A 27,316-nucleotide genomic window follows, 5' to 3' on the forward strand; every position below is an offset into this window, starting at 1 on the left:
TCTTTTTCTGTTAAAATTTCAGTACTCGTGTGGGCTACTGCATTGGAGTTAAATCGCTCGCTTGAACTCGGTCGAGTGTCGCACCCTCGAGTGAGATACGATCGGTCGTGATACGCTCGTAATAAATAGAAGCACAGTACAAGGTCATCTCACCGACATGTCTTATCTTGTATGGAAGGCGACAGATAAGATACACATATGTTTTGCTCACACGGTAAAAATAAGGCTTTATTTTCTGCGTTTATGACAAACTTTCAATGGATCGTACAGGAACATGAAGTTATGAATTAAAATAGTATGAAAACCTTCGAAATACAGTTATTATTGCTAATTAATAATTATTCAATGTTTGATTTACCACGTATATAATATGATAGGTCCATACATAGTGTTCCGCCTATATACTGCGTCAATGTAGAAACGTTTTACAAAATATTATTGATATAGCAGTAGATTAATAACAATATTAGTACAGAGATAACGTCACAGAAAATATAATAAAACGAATAATCATGCTGCACAACTGTTACAGACGCAAAGATTGATACACTAATTATTATTATTATTATTATTATTATTATTACTAGAAAACTTGATACAGTTCTTGCATTATCGTGATTGTGTTCTCCGTTTAGAATAATTACATTTACATCCAATAACATCTATCAGATGTGGCAAAAACAAAATCACTCCTGTGTGTGTGGGGGGGGGGACATTTACCTACAACATTTATATTACATTTTAAAGCAAGTTTTGTAGTTGTACTATGGAGAGGTTAGTTAAACGCTGCAAAGTTTTGAAATGATAAACATCTATGATGTTACTACACAGTTCATCACTGTAACAAGAACGAATGTCTAACGCTCGGCTTATACCGTTCGAGGATTTATCGCTCGTGACAATTTTACCCATCATGCATGTGCGCTACCTATCGGATTATGCTATGAACTACTTGGCGCTCGAGCGAAAACGTCCGATGCAGACCTCTGGCTGTTACAGTACGAGTTGGCCAGATGTTCGGATTGAGAGCGATTAATTATTATTATTATTATTATTATTATTATTATTATTATTATTATTATTATTATTATTCCTTGGGCTGCAATATTGTAACCAATCGAGTACACTATAAGTTTATTTTCGAAGCAAATTCTCATAAGTATACATAGATAAAAAAAAATAAAACAAGATACATAACATTAAGAAATATAACAAAAGTAAAATAAGGAAATGAATTAAAAAAATTAATTACATATTATAATATATTAAAATAAAGCCATAATAATTGTAATGGGCTACAATAGTATCCCGTGCGAGCACTGAAATGTTAAGAACATTAATTTGTCCTATGTTAGTTTCATCAATAAAACTGCTTTCATAACACACAAACTACCAAAATGTATCGCTAGTAAAATCGTTACCATAGCAACCATAATCGTAGTGCTTTTGTATAAAACAAAATAATGAAGCATTACATAAAGAATGTGTTATGAATTTGTTAGGAGAAAATCCACAAACGATTAGGGAAAATACGGGAATTTTACTAGAAGCAAGTAAAGAGATAGGTTTGGAAGCAAATCCCGAAAAGACAAAGTATATGATTATGTCTCGTGACCAGAATATTGTACGAAATGGAAATATAAAAATTGTAAATTTATGTTTTGAAAAGGTGGAGAAGTTCAAATATCTTGGAGCAACAGTAACAAATATAAATGACACTCGGGAGGAAATTAAACACAGAATAAATATGGGAAATGCGTGTTATTATTCGGTTGAGAAGTTTTTATCATCCAGTCTGCTGTCAAAAAATCTGAAAGTTAGAATTTATAAAACAGTTATATTACCGGTTGTTCTTTATGGTTGTGAAACTTGGACTCTCACTTTGAGAGAGGAACATAGGTTAAGGGTGTTTGAGAATAAAGTGCTTAGGAAAATATTTGGGGCTAAGAGGGATGAAGTTACAGGAGAATGGAGAAAGTTACACAACACAGAACTGCACGCATTGCATTCTTCATCTGACATAATTAGGAACATTAAATCCATACGTTTGGGATGGGCAGAGCATGTAGCACGTATGGGCGAATCCAGAAATGCATATAGAGTGTTAGTTGGGAGGCCGGAGGGAAAAAGACCTTTGGGGAGGCCGAGACGTAGATGGGAAGATAATATTAAAATGGATTTGAGGGAGGTGGGATTTGATGATAGAGAATGAATTAATCTTGCTCAGGATAGGGACCAATGGCGGGCTTATGTGAGGGCGGCAATGAACCTCCGGGTTCCTTAAAAGCCAGTAAGTAAGTACGTAACTAACTATATATCTACTTCTGCCTCCTCTATTGTGTTTCGAGCGGCATCAAAATATGATATTCGAAAAGAAGTGTTGCCAACATAAGATTCAGTCGGAAATAAAAATCTCATAAAAGTTGTTTTTAAAAGTGACTTAAGGCTCTTCAGTCTATTATTGTAAACACGCAGACTTCCATCATTGCACACTCTGTCCTCTTTGTGAGCGTTTCATGCTGCACGTTCCGCCAGATGGAGTTGGTGAAGCACCGGGTGTAGGACATGGCCTCTGCGACTTTAACAACTCTAGCGGAGAAGTCGTAAATTGCGGTGTGTTTATTGTATGGCAGGGGTTTCAAAAATGATTACTGTATCCTTAACTTTATATAACGTTGTTTTTCAAGCATATTTAAAATGACTAACATCTAGCAAATATTACTTAACTAGCCGTACCCGTGCGCTCCGCTGCACCCGTTCCAAAAAATTTAAAGTAATTACATAATTAAAATAGGACATTTGATCCAGGGAACATTCGTGTTTGATAGAAGGATAAATCGTTTAGTATGTTACTTAATTTAAATTGTATTTAAAAAAAATTAAAATGCTATTATTTTGATGCAGAGACCACTCATTTGGCTCAATGACAATTCCTTTAACATGTTTCTTATTTGTTATTACATGCAACCATAGTTTAATGAAGATTGACATATCTTTTAGTTTTAATGTGTATAGCCTACTTTATATTACTTGCTATATGTTTCCATTGAATTACGGTAATAACTTAATTTTAACCCTTGTTTTCTACGTATTCAGTAAATGGCGCTTGGCCCACTATGGTTCTGAACCCTTCAAATAACTTAAATAGTGATACAGTATAAACAGTGATGTGTAATTATATTTCTTTCGAAAAAGTAAGAATTCACGATCTCCCATGTACCATTGCCATGGAATGAATAAATGTGTTTTTTCTTCCTACTCAGAAATTTTATATTTTGCACATAGGAGTTATTGCAGGAACAACAACACTATAATCTGAGGTGGCGGTGAAAATGTATTCTATTGTTATTTTTAAAGTATTGTATATAATTAGCTTTCGACATTACTTCATACAAACACAGAAACATTCTCTGTAGGCTATGTAATAGCTTTCGATTGTTGTTGTCCAAGGCCCCTTACAGATGAAGTCATATTTTGTTTTCATTTCATTACAGGCTAATAGGTGGCATCATTATTTTAATTTTAAAACTCATTTATCTCATTAAATATCAGTCCTGTCAAAATGTTTCAAGGAATAAAACTTATCGGGAATCATTTTTGAAGAAACTTTTGTTACGTAAAATTTTTCACGAAAATCAATAATAAGGGAGATATTTCGATTTATTTAATTCAGGCCCCTTTATAACCCCCCCTTTTAAATGAAGTATTTTGAATGCCATATAGCCTAAAATCTAAGTTACAACGAACTTATTTATATTCCAATTTTCATATAAATCGGTTCAGACATTATCGCGTGAAAAGGTAACAAACATTCAGACAGACATACAAACAAAAATTTCAAAAAAGCGATTTTCGGTTTCAGGGTGGTTAATTATACATGTTAACACCAATTATTTTTGGAAAAGCGAAAATTACCAGAAAAATTTCGGTTACAGATTTATTATTAGTATAGATGTGTAGCTGGTTTACTGTCTATATTTACACCAAATCGAGGCAAGGATTCTGGAAACCCCTGGCGGAGCTATGAAAAGGCTCTCAGCCATTGTTGCGACGCCAGCGATAAAACGACGCTTCGTGGACTTACATCTGCATGCACGCAGGTTTGACGACTGTCTGGCGAGGGTTTTACGATCCGAATAGGACGCAAAGAAGAATTTTCAGAGAAGCTGAAAATGCCCGACTTAAGCCCATTGTTGACAGGATCCCGCTATGAATTTTGTACTGAAATATAATGTAGTGCATTGTAAACAGAGTTGACTACTTAAATTACGTAGATACATCCATAAATCACTCGTAATTTTTACATTTGTCTGTGTTCGACCCACTCTAATAGAAGAAATGAAAGGATTTGGTGAAATGTAAAATACACTGATGTCGATTGTTGGTTTTGAGTTGTAGGCAATTGTTTATCATAGTGTTTTGTTTGTTCGTCGCATTTTGTAATTATGTCCACAGAGCAACGTACAAACATCAAGTTCTGTGTTTTGATACACAAAACTCCTGCAGAGACATTAAGATTGTTGGAAGAAGCATATGGCGAAGCAGCTCAAGTGTATGCCTGGCATAAACGCTTTTCTGGTGGCCGCGATAGCATCAAAGATGACGTACGCAGCGGCCGACCAACAACTGCAACAAATGAAGCAATCGCTCAGCGTGTGCGTAATGTTGTGAGGGACGACCGACGTAAAACCATAAAAGAGATAGCAGCAAAGGTCGGAATATCAGTCGGAAGTGTACACAATGTTTTTCACAAGCATCTCAACATGCATTACGTGTCTCAGAAGTTAGTTCCGAAAATGTTGTCGGCAGAACAGAAAGAAGCAAGAATGACTTGCTGGGGACATGATCAGTATGGCTGATGAAGATGGTGATTTCTTAAACAAAATTATTGCTGGTGATGAAACTTGGTACTACTTGTACGACCCAGTCCCTAAACGACAGTCATCTGAGTGGAAATCGAAAACATCTCCTCGGAAGCAAAAATTTCCTAGGGACACTTCCAAAGGCAAAGTTATGTTGGAAGTTTTCTTCGACTCTCAGGGTCTCATCCACCATGAGTTCATTCCAGAAGGTCGTACTGTAACGAAAGAATTGTACGTAGAAATCTTCCGTCGCCTCCTGGACGCAGTGAGAAGGAAACGTCCAGAAAAGTGGGTAGAAAACAACTGGTTCCTTATGCATGACAATGCACCTGCTCATCGTGCAATTATTGTAAAGAATTTTCTTGCCAGGCACAACATAACTGCTTTGGATCACCCACCATACTCTCCTGATCTCTCACCACCTGATTACTTTCTGTTTCCCCGTCTGAAAAGTCATCTGAAAGGACGGAGATTCAATGCTGAAGAGGTTATCGCAAACGCGACGAGAGCACTAAGACGGGTTTCACAAAATGGCTTCCAGGCCTGCTTCCAGGAACTCTACACGCGTTGGCAAAAGTGTGTTGTTGCGGAAGGCAACTATTTTGAAGGGAATGCTGTAGAATAGTGTTTAAGGTACGTTGTTTCTATGATAATAGCAAATTCCGGGAACTTTTTGAACCTAGTATGTATAATGTAGTGCATTGTAAACAGAGTTGACTGCTTAAATTACGTAGATACATCCATAAATCACTCGTAATTTTTACATTTGTCTGTGTTCGACCCACTCTAATAGAAGAAATGAAAGGATTTGGTGAAATGGAAATTACAGTGATGTCATTCGACTTCGGTTGCCATGGAAATGCTGACGTCATATCCGACAAACTGAACAGTGCAAATGAGGCCATTCCTATACATGAGGGAAGTCCGCGTATACAGGGTGGAAGTGAAATAATCCTGCAGATTGAAAGAGACGATAGGGTACACTTAAATGAATAGAAAACGTGTATTACGTTTTGTGATTAAATGCACGGTTAATTAGAAAATTAAGTTTGAAGTTACAGCAGTCCGGCGACATCGTCGCTAACACAGTGCTCTTTCTTCTCGTAATACAGATGTAAAAGGTCAAAGAACTCGGGTCTCTCTGCCTACCTTTCACCTCCCTATCTGACTACAACGTTTCAATATGGTTGCATCGTTCATTGGCTTGAAATTAGTGGTTTTTATATTAAATTTACGTGAAAACCATCCATAGTTTTGAAATATGTCAGAGGGATAAATTATTCTTTATTAGATTTTCTATCGATGTGGACAAAAATCACGATCCTATTCGCAATAGTTACCAAATAAGAGGATGTTAACCATTATTAAAAAAAATCCTGAGAATACTACGAACTTTCCACCAACATGGTATTACACTTTTTTGTTACATACAACATGAGCTATTCCTTCTGAAAATCTGTAGGGTTATTTCACTTCCACCCTGTATAAACTACTTGGAAAAGTTTATTACGATCTATGCGAGGGGTTGCAATGTTTTCAATGACTGTTATATTTTTATTACGTCATACTACTTTTGACTAATAAAACAGTATGCAGCGACATGTTTCAACCAATCATGGCTGCTTATCCTACAATTTTTATCACCTCCCTAGCATTTTTTGTTTTTATCACCTTCCTAGCATTTGTTTCTTTGTTTGCCAATATTGTACTTTCAATAACTGTACTTTTTAAAATGATTCACGTTTATTTCATCATCCTTAATTAAAACTTTTCTATCATTTATCTTGTTTATATTATTTAGGTTATGTTATAGCTCCTGCTGTATGAGATTATGGATAGTCACGTATCAGAGATTGTTTAATATATATTGATAATTGAAGTGTAATGTAACTGTTTTAATAAAAATGAAACTGAATCAACAAAGCCTTCTTGACTAGTAATCGTCTGTAGAGTTCAATGAAGATTGTATAGCTGGCACAACTGGTAACAAGAAAACAGCTGATCATAACACACTACTGCCATCTAGCGGAATATTTGTAATGATGAAATGCACAGTAATAAATTTTCAAGGCAGTTTAGTATTTTATTTTATTTTATTTTATTTTATTTTATTTTATTTTATTTTATTTTATTTTATTTTATTTTAGAGTATTTCTTCTAATCGTGTAATAGTCAATTAAATCCCACTCGAGTTTTGATTTTCTCTAGATAAATCAGAACTTCTAGTGAGATTATTGTAGACTATTACACTTTTACTACGTCATACTACTTTTGACCAATAGAACGGTACGAAAGGACGTATTTCAACCAATCATGGCTGCTTATCGCGCAATTTTATCGCGTCCCTAGCATTCGTTTAATTTTATCGCGTCCCTAGCATTTGTTTCTTTGTTTCCCAACATTTGAAACTGCGCTGGTCTGGACGTCAAAAAAAAAAACACACACAGAAAATTACAAACCACTCCAGTCGATGCACAGCAGTTTCAAATATGACACGCATTGGCATTCAAGAACAAGAATTAATGAAGATCACTGGTCATAGCTATGCATCTTCCCTGAAATCCTATTTACAAATAAATGAAGAGCACCATTCGGAAATCCTGAATAAGTTGAATACACCATGTAGGCCTACATCAACGAGTTCCATTTCTTTTACGCACACGTCCAATATAACATCAATTGAACCACCAACCACATTCAAATTTGAAAATTGTACATTCAATAATTATTCCTTTTAAAATTATTCACGTTTATTTTTTATGTCATGGTCGTTAATTAAAACTTTTCTAACACTTCTTTATATTATTTAGGTTATGTTATACCTTCTGCTATATGATATTATGGATAGTCATGTATCAGAGATTGTTTAATATTAAGATTTATTGAAAATCATCTGTCAAGTGACGTTGATTACTGGGATTCGGATAATTGAAGTGGAATGCCACTGTTTTAATAAAAATGAAACTGGATCAACAAAGCCTTCTTGACTAGTAACACTGCCATCGTGATCTAGATCGAGAAGGCATTGCTAGTAATCGTCTACAGAGTTCAATGAAGATTCCATAGTTGGCACAACTGATAGCAACTTCGAGCTAATTTCGAGCATTAAAGTATATTTTATGTTCGAAGACAGCTAATCATAACACACTACTGCCATCTAGCATGCATCTGGCGTAATATTTGTAATGTTGAGATGGTACGATAATACATTTGAAGACAGTTGTATTTTCGTAAGTCAATTAATATTTTATTGTATTAGAGTACTTTATTACTTCTAATCTTTATATGCTTTCTTCTAATCGTGTAATAGTCAATTAAATCCCACTCGAGTTTTGATTTTTCTCTAGATAAATCGAAACCTCTAGTGAGATTACTGTTGATAATTTTACTGTACATAAAATTCATATTTAGTGACGTTGTTGTCTTTTTTTCACTATAATGACTGCTGGATGAAAAAAGTAATTTTATTTCTTGAAGTTTACCAAAATGTGGCAAACATGTTCATTTAGATGTGCTTAGATGACGTCTTGTAACACAGAAAACAATTTGTCACTAAATTAACGTTTAGTGTCAGACGTGGAAATTTTACTCTATAAAATATCAGAATACGTAATACGAATGCAGAGAAAGTAAATTCAATTACGTCATACCTATTTTATATTCTACTTATTATTCATACTTAGTAGATAAACATTTCTGTACATTTGCTTTGATATTTCACTAGTTTAGCATACAAATAATACGGTATCTAATTTTTTCATAACTATAAATCGTTAAAAAAACTGAAATAAAACAAAATTACTCTCATAAGCGTGATAAGCAGATAAATTATTTCACTGAATAATTATTTCATTAAATATGAAGCCAAGAATAAAACAAAAGAAGGCAGCTTCTATGCAGAGAGTGTAGGAAGTGTCGCGTAGCAACCACCAAAGCGTCTTGCGTGCCATTTAATTATTTAGTTGACAATAGACAGTCGCAATATCTCGGTACGCCATCTTTATTATTTGCATTGCCAAGGTCTCTTTATTGCGTACTTGTAAATGCTTGTGCATTTTAATGCAGGCTTACTTCTGACCTGTTTCTGCAATGTTTGCTCACTTCATAAGCATGGAAGAGCTGGACGAGAAACCAAATCTACGTTTATACTCTATAATGGAGTTATTGGTTAGAAGTTATGTAGTGTTAGAAACCTTATAAGTCTACTAACTTATGCAATTTTGAATTATGTTAGAAACTGAGTTACATTAGGAAGTCGTCGTGATCGGTTCTGGTAATTTATTATTACAATAATTGTTTATTTTCCATTGTGACTCCTGTTACAACTATTGGTCTGGCTTCAGTTCCCGGTACCGAAGTGGCATCATAATGACCACATGATCCAGTGCTTGGAATTGGTGATCAAAAAGTACGATGATGACAAAGACTACGGCGACCAGATATGTCAAAGATGATAGACTACAGTACGGTACAATGATGACGAAAGATGAATACGATGACGAAAATAGTTACCGGTACGAAAATGGTGCTGGCAGACAGTACAAAACAACAATCAAGTGACGGATGACGAAATCGGTGACAAATTGGCGACGAAATCGGTGACAAAATTGACGATGACGAAATCGGTGACGAAAGTGACGATGACGAAATTGATGACGAAATCGGTGACGAAAGTGACGATGACGAAATCGGTGACGAAATTGATGACGAAATCGGTGACAAAAGTGACGATGACGAAATCGGTGACCAAAGTGATGAAGAAATCGGCGACGAAAGTGACGATGACGAAAGTGATGACGAAATCGATTACGAAAGTGACGATGACGAAGTCGATGACGAAAGTGACGATGACGAAATCGGTAACGAAAGTGATGACGAAATCGGTGACGAAAGTGATGATTAAATCTGTGACGAAATTGACGATGACGAAATCAATGACGACAGTTACGGTGAAAAAATACCCTTGAAAGTGATGACAAAAAAACTGTTGTAGGCATATCTATGACCAAAACGATAACACATGACGAATACAGTGATAACACGGCGAAAACAGTAATGGCAAGGTGACAAGAATGGTGACTAATGACGATAACAAGAACGGCGACCAATTCTATGACGAAAGTGAATACTAATTCCTATGGAGAAAGCTGTGACTAACCCCTTTGAAGAAAGCGGTTACAAATTCATATGGACAAAGCGATTACTAATTGATATGAAGAAAGTGGTGAACAATTGCAATGACGAAAGCAGTAACGAGTGGAGACGATAACGGTGACGAACTTAATTTTGATGAAAGCAGTCGCCGAATTGACGATGAAGAAAACGGTGACAAAAATAATGATGAAAGCTATAAGGAGACTGACGATGACGAAAGGGGTGATGTGATTGACACCATTCACTGACGGAAAAGATGGCGAAAATGGTGATTGCAGAAACGGTACCGAGAGTAATGATGACGAAAGCGGTAACAAGATTGACAGTGACGAAAATTCACGAAAAGGTGACGTGAACGGCATTGACGAAAACTTTCTAGTGACTACGACGTCAAGGGTGCCGAATAATGATGACAAACGGTAATGGGAATGTTTGACGAAAACGCTTATGAGATGAAAATGTGACGAAAATGGTGACGAGAAAATGGTGATGAAAGCGACGACGGTGACGACGAATGCAATGACAACGGTGAGCAACCACGATGAAGAAAACTGTGATTAATTAATATGATGTAATTTTTTTTTAAATTTTAGTTGGTTATTTAACGACGCTGTAGCAACTACTAGGTTATTTAGCGTCGATGAGATTGGTGATAGCGAGATGATATTCGGCGAGATGAGGCCGAGGATTCGCCATAGATTACCTGGCATTCACAAATATGATGTAAACGGTGACGAGAACGACGATGGCTTAAGGTGGCAACGATGACGAAAACTGTGACCAATCACAATGACGAAAATAACGGCGAGAACTGCGATGACGAAAACTGTGGCGAGGACGACTGGAGAAATTGGAGGCTAGAACGATGATATTACAAGATGTGGAAACGTTGTCAAGTTCTGTAAACGAGAAGGAAAATGTTATGTACAAATGACAGAAATAATGTGTGGCGATTGGTAAAATAAATTACTGAATACGACTGTGTCAAGGGACGGAGTTCATGACACACAATGCTGTGATTTAGGCTGTATTGTAAGATCCTTAACAACCATGTAATTGTCAACACAGATTTGAATGAAAATCCTTGAAATGAAGCTTTAGAGTTGTTACGAAAATGAAAACAACGTGTATGAAATAACAGGAGAACAGGAGGTGGTAAACATAGCCTGTGATTATGCTTCCTACTGCTGTGTCGTTAGGAGACAATAGAACGTCGTCTGCGAGACAATAGCGGTCTCTGGAGAAGAGTTCGTGAAGCATTATGGCGAGCCGGGTAATGCACTGTGCAGGGATGTTGGTGAGTGAAGTTACGACTGCGTACGGACGAAATGAAATGGTTTTATTATACAGATGACGTCATTTGCCCCTTTTAATTTACAGCGATTTGTATTGAACTATTGGACGGATTTTGTTCATATTCAGTATCTACGAGTCAATTTATCAGGGAATGATGTACATGAAATATAATAATTTTAGTACTAGTCTGTCTGTGTACAGCGATTTCTACTATACTATTGAACGGATTTTGTTCATATTCAGTATCTACGAGTCAATTTATCAGGGAATGATGTACATGAAATATAATAATTTTAGTACTAGTCTGTCTGTGTACAGCGATTTCTACTAGACTATTGGACGGATTTTGTTCATATTCAGTATCTACGAGTCAATTTATCAGGGAATGATGTACATGAAATATAATAATTTTAGTACTAGTCTGTCTGTGTACAGCGATTTCTACTAAACTATTGAACGGATTTTGTTCATATTCAGTATCTACGAGTCAATTTATCAGGGAATGATGTACATGAAATATAATAATTTTAGTACTAGTCTGTGTGTACTGCGATTTCTACTAAACTATTGGACGGATTTTATTCATATTCAGCATCTACGAGTCAATTTATCAGGGAATGATGTACATGAAATATAATAATTTTAGTACTAGTCTGTGTGTACTGCGATTTCTACTAAACTATTGGACGGATTTTATTCATATTCAGCATCTACAAGTCAATTTATCAGGGAATGATGTACATGAAATATAATAATTTTAGTACTAGTCTGTCTGTGTACAGCGATTTCTACTAAACTATTGGACGGATTTTGTTCATATTCAGTATCTACGAGTCAATTTATCAGGGAATGATGTACATGAAATATAATAATTTTAGTACTAGTCTGTCTGTGTACAGCGATTTCTACTAAACTATTGGATGGATTTTGTTCATATTTAGTATCTACGGATCAAAACATTCATAATTGTAATACAAGACACAAATTGAAACTTGCCTGATCAGCTATTCTTATTTACTGGTGCTGTTACTAACAAATTGTTTTCTCTTTCTTTTGTTCAGGAATATGGCGCGACTGGTATTTCTTGGCTGCGTGTTGGCTGTATTGCTGACTTTATCAACAGCTGAGGTGAGTTCTCCGCAATACATCAGAATGTTTGTACAATAAAACTGCACAGCCATTACCATAATTCCGAAGGTTAAGAAAGTAAATATTTGTGGACAATTAATTGCTGATAACATAAGCCAACAACGCCAAGTTTCGAAAGAAATTGACTCGTTACCCGAGATAACATTCCAACTCGCATACTGTTGTTGCAATGCACTAAAAAGTTTTCTTACGTTATGACGTAATGTAGGGGTTTCATTATATATGGTTTTATAAATTATATTACTCATATCTCTACGGTAATATAGTCATTAAGCTTTCTACTGTTAAATCCGTTGGTTGAATTCCGGTCGGTGAATATTAACTTCTAATATTTTATTAAATTTTTAATGAGGTTTCCTTTCAGTACAATTCTACTGTCGAATTTCGCCCGTAATCTCCTGGGTCCCGGAGTATAGTATACTATACTTCATACATGCATTTAGTTTCAAATTTGCCACTAGATGGAATCTTATCGATCACTTCTTTTCTATGCTTGTCAAGTTCCTGACATTTCTTTGAAGTTACAGGAAACACATGAACATCGATTCAATCTTCCACACCTGTGGAGTAACGGTCAGCGCGTCTGACCGCGAAAGCAGGTGGCCCGGGTTCGAATCCCGGTCGGGGAAAGTTATCTGGTTGAGGTTTTTTCCGGGGTTTTCCCTCAACCCAATACGAGCAAATGCTGGGTAACTTTCGGTGTTGGACCCCGGACTCATTTCACCGGCATTATCATCTTCATATCATACAGACTCTGAATGAACTAGATTTTGATACAGCGTCGTAAAATAACCCAATAAAATAAAAATCGGTTCAATCATTGCAATGCGTGTTTTAACTATTTGTAAATGAAAATGGGGACCAGCAACTCAACGCCAAGGCACCGTAGGCTATGCTTTCGAAGTAAATACACAGTAAACATTATATTTTAAGTGTCAAAAATTTTAATTTCATATTTGTTTTACATGTATTGGCAGTGTAATATTTAAATGCTGTCAAAATTCAACCTCGCAAATTTCTAGCGCAGTAATTAAGAATAGATCCCTATTAGAAACAACAACAACCAAATCTCTTGGCTTAAAAATCGATAATGTGTTAAATTGGAAAAATCTTATTAAAGAAATTACCCCCAAACGAAATTCAGCTTGTTTTGCTATTAGATCTATGCAAGAGATAGTAAATATCAATACCTTAAAAACAATATACTTTGCATACTTCCACTCGGTAATGAGTTTTGGAATAATATTCTGGGGAAATTCCACAGATAGTAACAGTATATTCCTATTGCAAAAAAGAGTAATTAGAATAATAGTAGGTGCCAAATCTATGGAATCTTGTAGTACTATTTAAAAAAAACTACAAATAATGCCCATGGCTTGTCAGTATATTCTTTCATTAATAATCTTCCTCGTATGTAATCGTGAAAACTTTGTAACTAATTCAGCAGTTCATAGCATAAATAAACGTCAAAAAAATGACTTTCTTACTCCATCGGCAAGTCTATCGTGCTATCAAAAAGGAGTGCGCTATATGACTTGTGAGGTAAGTGCATCTTTATTACACGAGTGCAATAAAGATCACGCTCACAAGTACCATACGTAATTTTATCCATGATCATAACGAAAAATTCTGTTTTATAAAAGAAAATATGTTGAAAATAAGTCCTCATATAATCACATACCATGGCATGGATTTTAGAATCGATACGTGTACTGGGTAGGTCATGATGTAGGAGGCCATGATTAGTGAAGAATGGTATCTAAGGCGTTGGATAAATAACAAATTATAATTAATTATACAATTTGAATATATGTTTTTTTTTTCATTTTAAACATGCATTTTCGTCTTTTTGAAGTTTCAGGGATTATTTAGAAGTGTTCACGGGACTATTGTGATTAAAATAATTTCACATTTTACTTCTGTAAACTTAAGAGGAATATTAAAACGTTTGTCTGTTTAGCTCAGTTTACTAAGGCGTGTTGTTATAAAATCCTAAAATCCTATAAACCCAACTTCGCAGGTTCAAGTCTCCTCGCATCCCAACAGGTAAATTATTGCAAAAATTTTAAAAAGATGCATATTAGATATGGATGTAATGTACAAATTACGACGTAGCAGATAGAGAAAAGAGAAGGAGATTGAGTGTTTGTATATTTGAGAAATGGTAATAAAGAAGTAGAGGTAGTGACATCTAGTAACTAATATATTAACTTCTTGAGTAATAGTTCAATGGAAAAGTATACGAGTACTAGGAAAATACTAATGAACTGTGAGATAAAGTTCAAACTGTGAGGTAAAGTCTTTATCTCACTAGTGGAATGAAATAATGTTGAATAAAAAGCTACTTTACAAAAGCAAAAGTATTTAGTAAAGGCATGCTTTTCGTTATGGTCATGGATAAAAATTTTTAATAGCCTCCCTGTCGATATAAAAAATTAAACTAAAAACATAAGATTATTTGAGTAGTTTAATATCAAAGACGGACATCTGTCGTCTGCATAGTTTTGATCTAAAGGCAATTTTTTAATTCACAGTGTTTTTTGTAATATTTAACACAATTTATTTTATAAATATAATGTTAGAGTTTGCACATGGTTTCACTATAACTGGATAAAGCATGAAAAATTGTATAAAAACTACAGCTGTCTAAAATTCGATTGATGTCAGATGTCCGTCTTTGATATTAAGCTACTCATTTAGGGCCAAATTAAAGAAGTACCTAATTTCTCACGCCTTCTATTCTGTAGGTGAATTCATGACATTGAATAACACTTCATGAAATTGATACTAAAACTCTGTGTTGTACTAGTAGACTATATTGTAAATCTCGTCTGTATATATTTCATCTGGACTGTGACTATAAATTAAGACTTTATAATAGTATTAACTTTTTTGACTTATTCCATATTCTAGCTGTAAGCATGTATGAATACCATGGAATGTTAATAAATACAATACAATACAATACAATACAATACAATACAAATAGTATTAATAAGGTTGAATCTCAGAGGAATGTTTCTATTGGACAGGTAGTTCTTGGGGATCATCAGTGTGGTTTTAGGCGTAATAGATCGACTATTGACCAGATTTTTTGTATTCGAGAGATACTGGAGAAAAAAATGGTAGTATAAGGGTAGAGCACATCAGTTATTCGTAGATTTCAAAAAGGCATATGACTTGGTTAAGAGAGAAGTTTTATATAATATTCTTATTGAATTTGGTATTCCCAAGAAACTAGTTCGATTAATTAAAATGTGTCTCAGTGAAACATACAGCAGAGTCCGTATAGGTCAATTTCTGTCTGATGCTTTTCCAATTCACTGCGGGCTAAAGCAAGGAGATGCACTATCACCTTTACTTTTTAACTTTGCTCTAGAATATGCCATTAGGAAAGTTCAGGATAACAGGCAGGGTTTGGAATTGAACGGGTTACATCAGCTGCTTGTCTATGCGGATGACGTGAATATGTTAGGAGAAAATCCACAAACGATTAGGGAAAACACGAAAATTTTACTTGAAGCAAGTAAAGAGATAGGTTTGGAAGTAAATCCCGAAAAGACAAACTATATGATTATGTTTGGTGACCAGAATATTGTACGAAATGGAAATATAAAAATTGGAGATCTATCTTTCGAAGAGGTGGAAAAATTCAAATATCTTGGAGCACCAGTAACAAATATAAATGACACTCGGGAGGAAATTAAACGCAAAATAAATATGGGAAATGCGTGTTATTATTCGGTTGAGAAGCTTTTGTCATCTAGTCTTCTGTCAAAAGATCTGAAAGTTAGAATTTATAAAACAGTTGTATTACCGGTTGTTCTGTATGGTTGTGAAACTTGGACTCTCACTTTGAGAGAGGAACAGAGATTAAGGGTGTTTGAGAATGAGTTTCTTAGGAAAATATTTGGGGCTAAGAGGGATGAAGTTACAGAAGAATGGAGAAAGTTACACAACACAGAACTGCACGCATTTTATTTTTCACCTGACGTAATTAGGAACATTAAATCCAGACGTTTGAGATGGGCAGGGCATGTAGCACGTATGGGAGAATCCAGAAATGCATATAGAGTGTTAGTTGGGAGGCCGGAGGGAAAAAGACCTTTGGGGAGGCCGAGACGTAGGTGGGAATATAATATTAAAATGGATTTGAGCGAGGTGGGGTATGATGATAGAGACTGGATTAATCTTGCTCAGGATAGGGACCAATGGCGGGCTTATGTGAGGGCGGCAATGAACCTCCGGGTTCCTTAAAAGCCAGTAAGTAAGTAAGTAGGTAAGTAAGTAAGTAGGTAAGTTCTTGGAGATCGATAAGTAATGCAAGCATCCGTTGAAAATTATCGGAAAATGTTGTATGAAACAAAACGCAGAAGTACAGCTGCCATTCCTAGCTGCAATCACTACATTCCATCGAACTGGGTACAAGTTTGTGGGAAGTCTGCCTATAACTTTAACTCGCTCAGCTGGGAGTTTTTAAACTAGACGAAACCACGAGACGAAAGTTGAAGCCACATCTAAAGTACGCACTGAATGAACATTCCATAGGGTGTGGGTCAGAGGGGGAGGATCAGAGTTGTGAACGTGTTTGCAGTTCCTCGATAGACTCAGCCGTTGCCTTGGAGATGATTGATGACCACGCCCCGCGGTCCGAGTGATCAATCATCACCAGACTGGGAATCGAAACTGAGCCCGCAGAGTACAGAGGTGTTAGCTAGCAGAGCTCGCATCTGGTCCGAAAACTGTATCACCAAGGCGACGCTTTTCATATGTTTCATAGTCATTTATTATTGAAAAAACATACATAATAGTACATTATGCAACGAGCCTATAATGGTAGTAATTAAGACGCAAGTATGATTGTTTATGAAACGAGCGCAAGCGAGTTTCATAATTTTCATACGAGCGTCTTAATTACCATTATAGGCAAGTTTCATACGACTTTTTATGCTCGACCATATTTCTAACTTGAAAGTATTCAAAATTATGGTGATGTGCGAACTGACCTGAATTGTGAGATGTGCGCAGACGCGAAGGTATTGATTTTTTCCGAGGCCGAATTTCATTGACCTTGGCAAAGAATAAGATGAACATTACTCTGGTATAACCTGAAAATTGATTTAGAATTGAAAAACGAGATGACAAATTGAATTTATTTGAATATTATTTACAATTAACTCTAATTATTATAGTAACAGAACATAACCTTCTGCGACAGTATTGGATTTCCAGCCTCCGTGACTTTTCGCTAATTCTCTTTCGATTGCATATCCGAGAATAATCGATACTTGCGGTTTTATAACTGTACAAAGCTGACTTGTCATTGGCTGAACACCTGTAAGTTCACTTGTCATTGGCTGAACACCTGTACTTTAATGACATGCATTAAAGGACTGCTACCAGGTGTATAATTACTACATTTCGGCATGGTCGAGCATAAATGAAATATTTAATTGCATGTAAGATACATTCATTATAATATACAGGGTGATTCATAAAGAGTTACCGTCACGGAGCTTATTTCCGAAGACATTCTGAGCAAGAAAGTCATATAAACATGAGTCCTAATCTCAATATTTTCAGAGTTACATTAATTTGAAGTTGTTTTCAAAATACCTTTTTTTATTTGGTTTTAAGGGTAAAAGAGGGTATTATGTTCCAAAATATCAAGAAAGTTATTTCATACCATGTTCAGCCTCCTCCAGTCTTGACACTGAATTGCTAGCTATTGATGCTGCTCTTCAGTGTTACTCAAATTTCTGAAAAATCTATTTGCATACTTACCGACTCCAAGGGGGCTACATTTAATATAATTAAATATGTACCAAACCTATATGCACATAGAATTATTCCAATTCAGAAACAACTAAGTAAACTAAAAGAACTCCAAAAGGAAATAACATTTCAATGAATACCCAGTCATTGTGGTATCCTTGGAAACGAGAAAGTCGGTAATATTGCAAAACAGGCAACATATTTGCAACCAAGACCTCGTCAAGTGATATCTCTATCCAATGCTTTTGCTTCAGTAAAGTCTCATTTTTGCAGACCTATGGATCAACAATTGGCTCTTTTCTGACAAAGGAAAAATTTTACAGTCTGTACAAAAGAAATCAAATGACCTGGAAATGTACAAAAACTTGCCCAGACATGTTCAAACATTTTTAACAAGAGCCAGACCAGGTCACATTGTCACTCAATTGTACCTACACCGATTTCACATTTCTGATAATCCTACTTGTCTGTGGTGTAATAATCTTGATGAAGATCTGGAACACATTCTTCTACACTGTCCATCCATAAACCACAAAAGAAGTAAATTAAAATCATCAGTACCATAAAATAATGTTAAATCTTTTCTGACGTGTAAAATGTCTATTATGTCACAAATACACCGAATTTCTTTGATTGATGCTTTTCGCTTTAAATGATCATTCATATCGGCGATGATAATGATAATAATCATATTAAATAATAATAATAATAATAATAATAATAATAATAATAATAATAATAATAATAATGACGATAGTAGTAGAAAACAAATGAAAGGATATTGTGAAACGGAGATTCACTTCGGTTGCCATGGTAATGCTTATGTGATATCCGGTAAACTCAACAATGTGACAATAATAATGATATTAAATAATAGTAATGATGATAATAATAATCATAAATTTTCAGCTGCAAAAAATCAGGTGGCCTATATTCGCTACTTAAGCATTTTACATAATATGCCGTTTAAAAACTATGGTATTCTCATTTGCAACAATACAGCTAACGCCTGTAAGCGAAACTGGCGGTATTTCATGACGCAACAATCCGAACTGTTACCTAGCGTTGAAATTGTGTTTAATTATCGTTTCGTAGGCTTGTATATTTCAGCTAAGTTTTAGTAAAATGTTGGATACTGGGAAGAAAGCCTGTTTCACGCCGGTGATGATAATAATAATGATAATGACGATAATGATTATAATGATATTAATATTGATGATGATTATGATAATGACAATAATAATAATAGTAATAATAATAATAATAGTAATAATAATGGCGATAATATTTTAATGACGTGAATATTCATATTAATGATAATAATAATGATGATAATGACGATTATGATAATAATGACAATAATAATGATATTAAATAATAGTAAAGATGATGATAATAATGATGATGAAAATGATAATGACAATAATAATGATATTAAATAATAATAATATAATAATAATAATAATAATAGTGATCATGATAATAATAATGATATTAAATCTTAATAATAATGATGATGATGATGATAATAATAATAATATTAATAGTGATGATGATGATGATAATAATAATAATATTAATAATGATGATGATAATAATAATATTAATAGTGATGATAATAATAATGATATTAATAATTATGATGATAATAATATTAATAATGATGATAATAATATTAATAATGATGATAATAATATTAATAGTGATGATGATAATAATATTAATAATGATTATAATAATTATATTAATAGTGATGATGATGATAATATTAATAATGATGATGATGATAATATTAATAATGATGATGATAATGATATTAATAGTGATGATGAAAATAATATTAATAATGATGATAATAATATTGATATTAATAGTGATGATGATAATAGTAATTTATTTATTTATTGATATTTATGTGCCGGACAACAGATATTGGTCAATAAAAGTCCAGCACAGTGATACAATTAATACATTAAAATGAACAACTATGGTACAAATTAAATATTTGAGATAAGAACAAAATGAATAATAATAATAATGATTTTAACAATGATGAAAATTATATTAATAATAATGATGATGATGATGATGATAATAATAATAATGATGATAATAGTAATAATGATGTCATAATAATTATGATGATTATAATGATAGTGACAACGATAATAATGATATTTAATAATAATAATAATAATAATACACAATAATAATAATGATAGTAGTAATAATGATGTCATAATAATTATGATAATTATAATGATAGTGACAACGATAATAATGATATTTAATAATAATACACAATAATAATAATGATAGTAGTAATAATGATGTCATAATAATTATGATAATTATAATGATAGTGACAACGATAATAATGATATTTAACAATAATAATAATAATAATAATAATAATAATAATAATAATGATAGTAGTAATAATGATGTCATAATAATTATGATAATTATAATGATAGTGACAACGATAATAATGATATTTAATAATAATAATAATAATAATAATACACAATAATAATAATAATGATAGTAGTAATAATGATGTCATAATAATTATTTATTTATTTATTTATTTATTTATTTATTTATTTATTTATTTATTTATTTATTTATTTAGGATATTAACGTGCAAAACAATTATAATGATAGTGACAACGATAATAATGATATTTAATAATAATAATACACAATAATAATAATGATAGTAGTAATAATGATGTCATAATAATTATGATAATTATAATGATAGTGACAACGATAATAATGATATTTAATAATAATAATACACAATAATAATAATGATAGTAGTAATAATGATGTCATAATAATTATGATAATTATAATGATAGTGACAACGATAATAATGATATTTAATTTTATTTTTTTATTTATTTAGAATATTAACGTGCAAAACAACAGCACAAGGCCAATTAAAGTTTAGCACGATACAAAACAGAACATAAAAAACAAATGATGATGAGAATGAATGTTAGAAAATGGCAATGAGATGAAATACAAACAATATAATAGTCTACATCAATCAAAGATCAAATAATAATAATAATAATAATAATAATAATAATAATAATACACAATAATAATAATGATAGTAGTAATAATGATGTCATAATAATTATGATAATTATAATGATAGTGACAACGATAATAATGATATTTAATAATAATACACAATAATAATAATGATAGTAGTAATAATGATGTCATAATAATTATGATAATTATAATGATAGTGACAACGATAATAATGATATTTAATAATAATAATAATAATAATACACAATAATAAAAATGATAGTAGTAATAATGATGTCATAATAATTATGACGATTATAATGATAGTGACAACGATGATAATAATAATAATAATAATAATAATAAATATATAGATTGGCGTTAGCGTCGTGCATGACAGGCGCTATGTTCGGTTCAAGTTTGTCGAGTACGGCGACGTTCGATATTCGCCCATGTTCGCTCTGTCGTCTTTGTTCCGCCCTGTTATAAAAATATTCGTTACTGTCCACTCCCACCCCTTCATGTTTGAACAGCTAAAGAATTTCAGCACAGAACTTGCGATTAATTTTTCATATGAAATAAGACGAAGCCTGTACTGACGTCTTGGTCATTTCCCTCACGTTCGAACATCGCGGGACACTTATAATTGACACCGCTCAGTGTTCTGTGAGATTCACTTTCTTCATCTCTCATTTCCGGAGGCCTTCGCATCGATCCACTTCTTTGTCCCTGCGTTGTTTTCTGTAAACACACATCTGCGAGGCGTCTTACCCACGGAGCTGATAGTCGTATTGGTCTGCCTTCAACTCCAATGACGCGCAAAATTCTAGCATGTCTGAATGCAGACAAGTAGGGGTTCTATTTCGTTTCTGAATTCGTGGAAAAGTTGTCAATATTTCGTCTCCTGGACTGAATAAAACTAACCTTAAGAACTGTAGCTGTATCGACATAAATCTGTCCAATATTTGTCTTCCTGAGTTCCATTGTTATGACTTCCATCACTAGCATCGTATCCCTAGTTTGGTTTAATTTCTCATTCCTGCAGTTTTCATCATCATTCACGTCTTTTCAACTTTCATCTACTTATTTTCCATTTCCATCACTCTTTTTAAATTTTTCATTTTGCATTTTTCATTCCCGCCTTTTGCATTTTTCATTCCCGCCTGTTGAATTTTTCATTCCCGCCTTTTGCATTTCTCATGTCTGCCTTTCCAAGCTTTCATTCGCGCCTTTTTCATTTTTCATTCCCGTCCTTTGCATTTTCATCCCCGCATTTTGTATTTTTAATTCCTGCCTTTTGCAGTTTTCATTCGCGCCTTTTTCATTTTTCATTTCCGTCCTTTGCATTTTCATCCCCGCATTTTGTATTTTTCATTCCTGCCTTTTGCAGTTTTCATTCGCGCCTTTTGCATTTTTCACTCCTGTCCTTTGCATTTCCATCCCCGCCTTTTGTATTTTTCATTCCTGCCTTTCCAAGCTTTCATTCGCGCCTTTTTCATTTTTCATTCCCGTCCTTTGCATTTTCATCCCCGCATTTTGTATTTTTCATTCCTGCCTTTTGCAGTTTTCATTCGCACCTTTTTCATTTTTCATTCCCTTCTTTTGCATTTTTCATACCAGCCTTTTGCATTTTTCGTCCCCGCCGTTTTCATTTTTCATTCCCGTCTTTTGCATTTTTCATTCCCGTCTTTTGCACTTTTCATACCAGCCTTTTGCAGTTTTCATTCACGGCTTTTCCAGTTTTCATCCGCGCCTTTTTCAGTTGACTGAGAACGTATTTATGAGCGAATCTGGTCACAGAAACTGGTGGCGGGAGATTCATTGATACAGAATTTAAGTGAAATAGTTTCCCATTCAGCTTCTATACAAAATATGTAGATACAGCGCGTGTCGTTTCCATAGTAGCATTTAATAAAGTTTATAAAAAAAATCTGCAGTTCGTAATTAGGAACTCCGCTGAGCAAGTCACAGGAAACAGTAGAACATCGCAGCCCTGTCTGCTGTTATTCTTGTGCCTCAAGCATGGAGACATCCAGCTCCAGAATTCCTCTGGTCTTGACAAAAGAATCTGTCATGCGAAAGGTCAAAGATGAGAACCGTGACTAAAGTAGAAATGTTTGGTTCACCTGTCTCCCGTTCCATTAATGTAGTCCGATTTGGCTTGTCTTTGTGATATCCTCAGTGCTGGATATTTCAGTTTGACAGAATCTCTTGGACTCATTCGTGGTTCAGTCCAAAAGGAAAAGAAGGGGAAATAAACGAGGAACGAACTCTGTTCTGCATGTTATTCAGAGACAGTGATGATGTCTGGTGATAATTCAGCAAACTATGAAATGAGTAATGTTGAACGAATGTGCGCTCTACAACAGAATCTAAGAGTACCTTGGATCGATCCAAGTTCTATTTCGTCAGTAAGGACTACTTCTGAGTTACATAAAACATACTCTAGCAATCAAGTAGTGATAATGTCCTTTCGTCCTTCATTACATTCGTCATCGTCATCCTTCAGAATATTCGTGATGATCACGCAGGCCTACATCACCACATTTGTTATAGTTATTTATATCACCATGTCTGTCGTCATGACATCCAATGCCATATTCATCTTATGTCCATTTTCATATTAATATTATCGTATCCTCGAACATTTTCGTATTTTTATAACCTTTACAATATTCGTCATATTTTCACTTCCTTCATATTTGTCATCTTTTCACATTCTTCACCGTGCTCTACATATTTTCATGTTCTTCACCACATTCATCTTTTCACATTCTTCACCATGCTCTACATATTTTCATGTTCTTCACCACATTCATCTTTTCACATTCTTCACCGTGCTCTACATATTTTCATGTTCTTCACCACATTCATCTTTTCACATTCTTCACCATGCTCTACATATTTTCATGTTCTTCACCACATTCATCTTTTCACATTCTTCACCATGCTCTACATATTTTCATGTTCTTCACCACATTCGTCGTCTTTTCACATTCTTCACCGTGCTCTACATATTTTCATGTTCTTCACCACATTCGTCATCTTTTCACATTCTTCACCGTGCTCTACATATTTTCATGTTCTTCACCACATTCGTCGTCTTTTCACATTCTTCACCGTGCTCTACATATTTTCATGTTCTTCACCACATTCGTCATATTTTCATGTTCTTCACCACTTTTGTTATCTTTTCACATTCTTCACCACATTCGTCATCTTTTCACATTCTTCACCACATTCGTCATTTTTCACATTCTTCACTGTGCTCTACATATTTTAATGTTCTTCACCATATTCGTCATCTTTTCACATTCTTCACTGTGCTCTATATATTTTCATGTTATTCCTCATATTCGTCATCTTTTCACATTCTTCACCGTGCTCTACATATTTTCATGTTCTTCACCATATTCGTCATCTTTTCACATTCTTCACCATGCTCTACATATTTTCATGTTCTTCACCACATTCGTCATCTTTTCACATTCTTCACCGTGCTCTACATATTTTAATGTTCTTCACAATATTCATCTTTTCACATCCTTAGCCCATTCTTCTTTTGATGTCCACCATATTCGTCATGTTTTCAAGTTCTTTAACGTATTCGTCATCTTTTCAAGTCCTTTGCCATATCCGTCATCTTTTCATATATTTTTCCATGTATGCTTACCATTGATAATGTGTAAAATGAATGAGTTAAAAATATAGTTTTCTTGAAATGTGAAATATAGATATAGTCCACTTTTTTACTCAATGGCTCATTTTAGGCTCGGAAAAGTATAGCACAGAAATTTTCGGAAAACTATCAGCAGCCCATCAGAATCAAATTTATGGCAATCTAGTCTAAGAAATCTTTTAAATTTTTCCTACGCTATAATAACCATATTCCCTTAAGGGGAGAGACCACTGAAAATCATTACAATTTTCCAAAAAAAAAAATTATTGGCTATTTCACTTCTTTAGAGTCTGTATTTTCATACCCCAAATGGATTTAGTTCAATTCTGATTACAAATATATGTTCACATATTTTTAATTAAGCCTGTAAGGAGCGTGGATTTAAAGAACTGTCAAATTTGTAAAAAAGAATTATTTGATAAAAAAAATAATTTTATGATTACAAATCTAGTAACTTTTCTTTCTAAATCTGGCTCCCTGAAGTTGCTAGATGAATGTAGCGGAGAAGAATTTTAATTTACATAAATATTCATTTTATTCTATCAAATCCATTTTTCCGTAAGTTTATTTTTCTTAATTCAGCACCAACTTCTTTATGCCAATATTAATCAATCTGGATGAAATTTTTACTGCAAGTATTTATGAGGTAGATGCATATTTCAATGCATTTATTTTGTGATAAATGCTGCTAGTCTATTTTATTAATATTTCTTTTATGAATTATAGATAAAAAACATTTCTAAATTTTGAAAATAATTTCTCGAAGTGAATAAATTAGATATTTCATAAATTGAATGGATAGAAATTTTCCTCTATGTCTTGTGAATCTAACCAAAAAAAAAAAACGAAGCTTAAAAATTGAGATGATCTACTAACAACTTGGGTTTGAAAATATTTCTAAAAAGAATAAAAAAAGATAAATAAAAAATCAAAATCCAAAACCATTTGAGAGTTCAAAATTTTAATTTTGTTAGTCCTTTACATAGTAAACATACTCTCAAAATTTGGTTGAAAAAATTATTAGGAAAAATTTGTCATTTTTAGTAGAGTGTTCTCTTAAAGTAGCTAAATTTTCATCAATTGTTACTCTCTTTGTGTACTCAGAAAATGTTAGGGTTCGTGTATGACGAAGTCCGCCTGGTGTTCTATCAAACATTAGGGGTAACCGCTTGAAGTTGTAAACCGGAAGCGAGAATCGGAACGAAAACGAAAACGGTTAAAATGTATACATTTAAATGTGAACATTTACAATTAACGAAAAGCTTGCCGGAGCCCGAGATCGGGAACGGAGAGTTGGCCAAGTTTCAACTTTAGCGTTCACTTTTCCGATCACAGCCCACTAGATTCATTCTATTGCCATCTAAAAGCTATTTTGTCGTCGTATATTTTGTAGCAAGAAGACCGTGACATAACCTATGCATTATTTTGTTCTGTGCTGTGCATCATGGAGCAAGTTTTATTTGATGAGATTCTAATATTGAGTGTTGAGGAAAATCCTCACGTTTTCGATAAGCGGCTTTCAATAGCTGCATCTTTGAACACCGATCGGAAGTGAATCATATTTTATTACTGTATTGGTTGTATGACACACTACATATTCATGCTTCAATTCAATAACTACTGTTGTGTTCATTTTTGTCCTATTACAAATGTTTCTTCTCTAATTATTTTACGTTATGGTAGTCTTAAAATAGGTTGTGATAATTAAGATGCATGGGCATATTTATAGTACTGTACGTAATGAAATGTTTCAGTTGAAATTTCGAAGTTGGTTAACCTGTGTTTATGTTGGCTGCCTTGTACTCATGAGAGAACGCCATTGGTCAATTATACACAATTAATATCAGAATGCGTAATATCGACTTTACATATCGTTATTGACAAACATATCGATATGCATAGTCGTCTACGTTCTCGGTTTATTGTGAATCAAAAATGTTCATATTCACGTTCTCTGCTTCTCGTTTTCATTCTGGTTCTCGTTCCCGGTTTATTGTGAACCAGCCTTAACATTCGGTTTGATCCTCCACTGGTGTTCTCTGCCTCACACACCTTAAACTGTTTGCAGTAATGTGATACTTCCCATTCTTACCGAGATGTGATTTTGGTTGCAGGAACTGCGGGCGATAGTACGACTGACGGCTACCTCCGTCAACTCGGAAGTGAAGGGCAACATCACCTTCGTGCAGAACCGGGATGGAGGCGAAGTGAGAATCATGGGTAACGTGACCGGCTTGGACAACGGCAAGAAAGGCTTCCACATCCACGAGAAGGGAGACATCGGAGAGGAGTGTGTTGCGGCGGGCGGACATTTCAACCCCGAGAATGTACGAAGTAGAGACCTCCTTTG

At 34.0% G+C, this 27,316-nt stretch overlaps 1 protein-coding gene across 1 annotated transcript in view; it reads left to right on the plus strand.

Annotated features, from left to right (window-relative positions):
- The window catches only part of LOC138703295 (superoxide dismutase [Cu-Zn]-like), a 194,295-nt gene that overhangs the window by 125,909 nt on the left and 41,070 nt on the right, over nucleotides 1-27,316 (plus strand). Inside the window, exons 2-3 of the mRNA XM_069831099.1 lie at nucleotides 12,374-12,440; nucleotides 27,081-27,293. Of these exons, the coding sequence (XP_069687200.1) occupies nucleotides 12,378-12,440; nucleotides 27,081-27,293 (276 nt within the window). The 5' untranslated portion in view covers nucleotides 12,374-12,377. The remainder of the gene's footprint in view (nucleotides 1-12,373; nucleotides 12,441-27,080; nucleotides 27,294-27,316) is intronic.

The sequence above is a fragment of the Periplaneta americana genome, chromosome 1 (genome assembly GCF_040183065.1).
Source record: "Periplaneta americana isolate PAMFEO1 chromosome 1, P.americana_PAMFEO1_priV1, whole genome shotgun sequence".
Lineage (NCBI taxonomy): Eukaryota > Metazoa > Arthropoda > Insecta > Blattodea > Blattidae > Periplaneta > Periplaneta americana.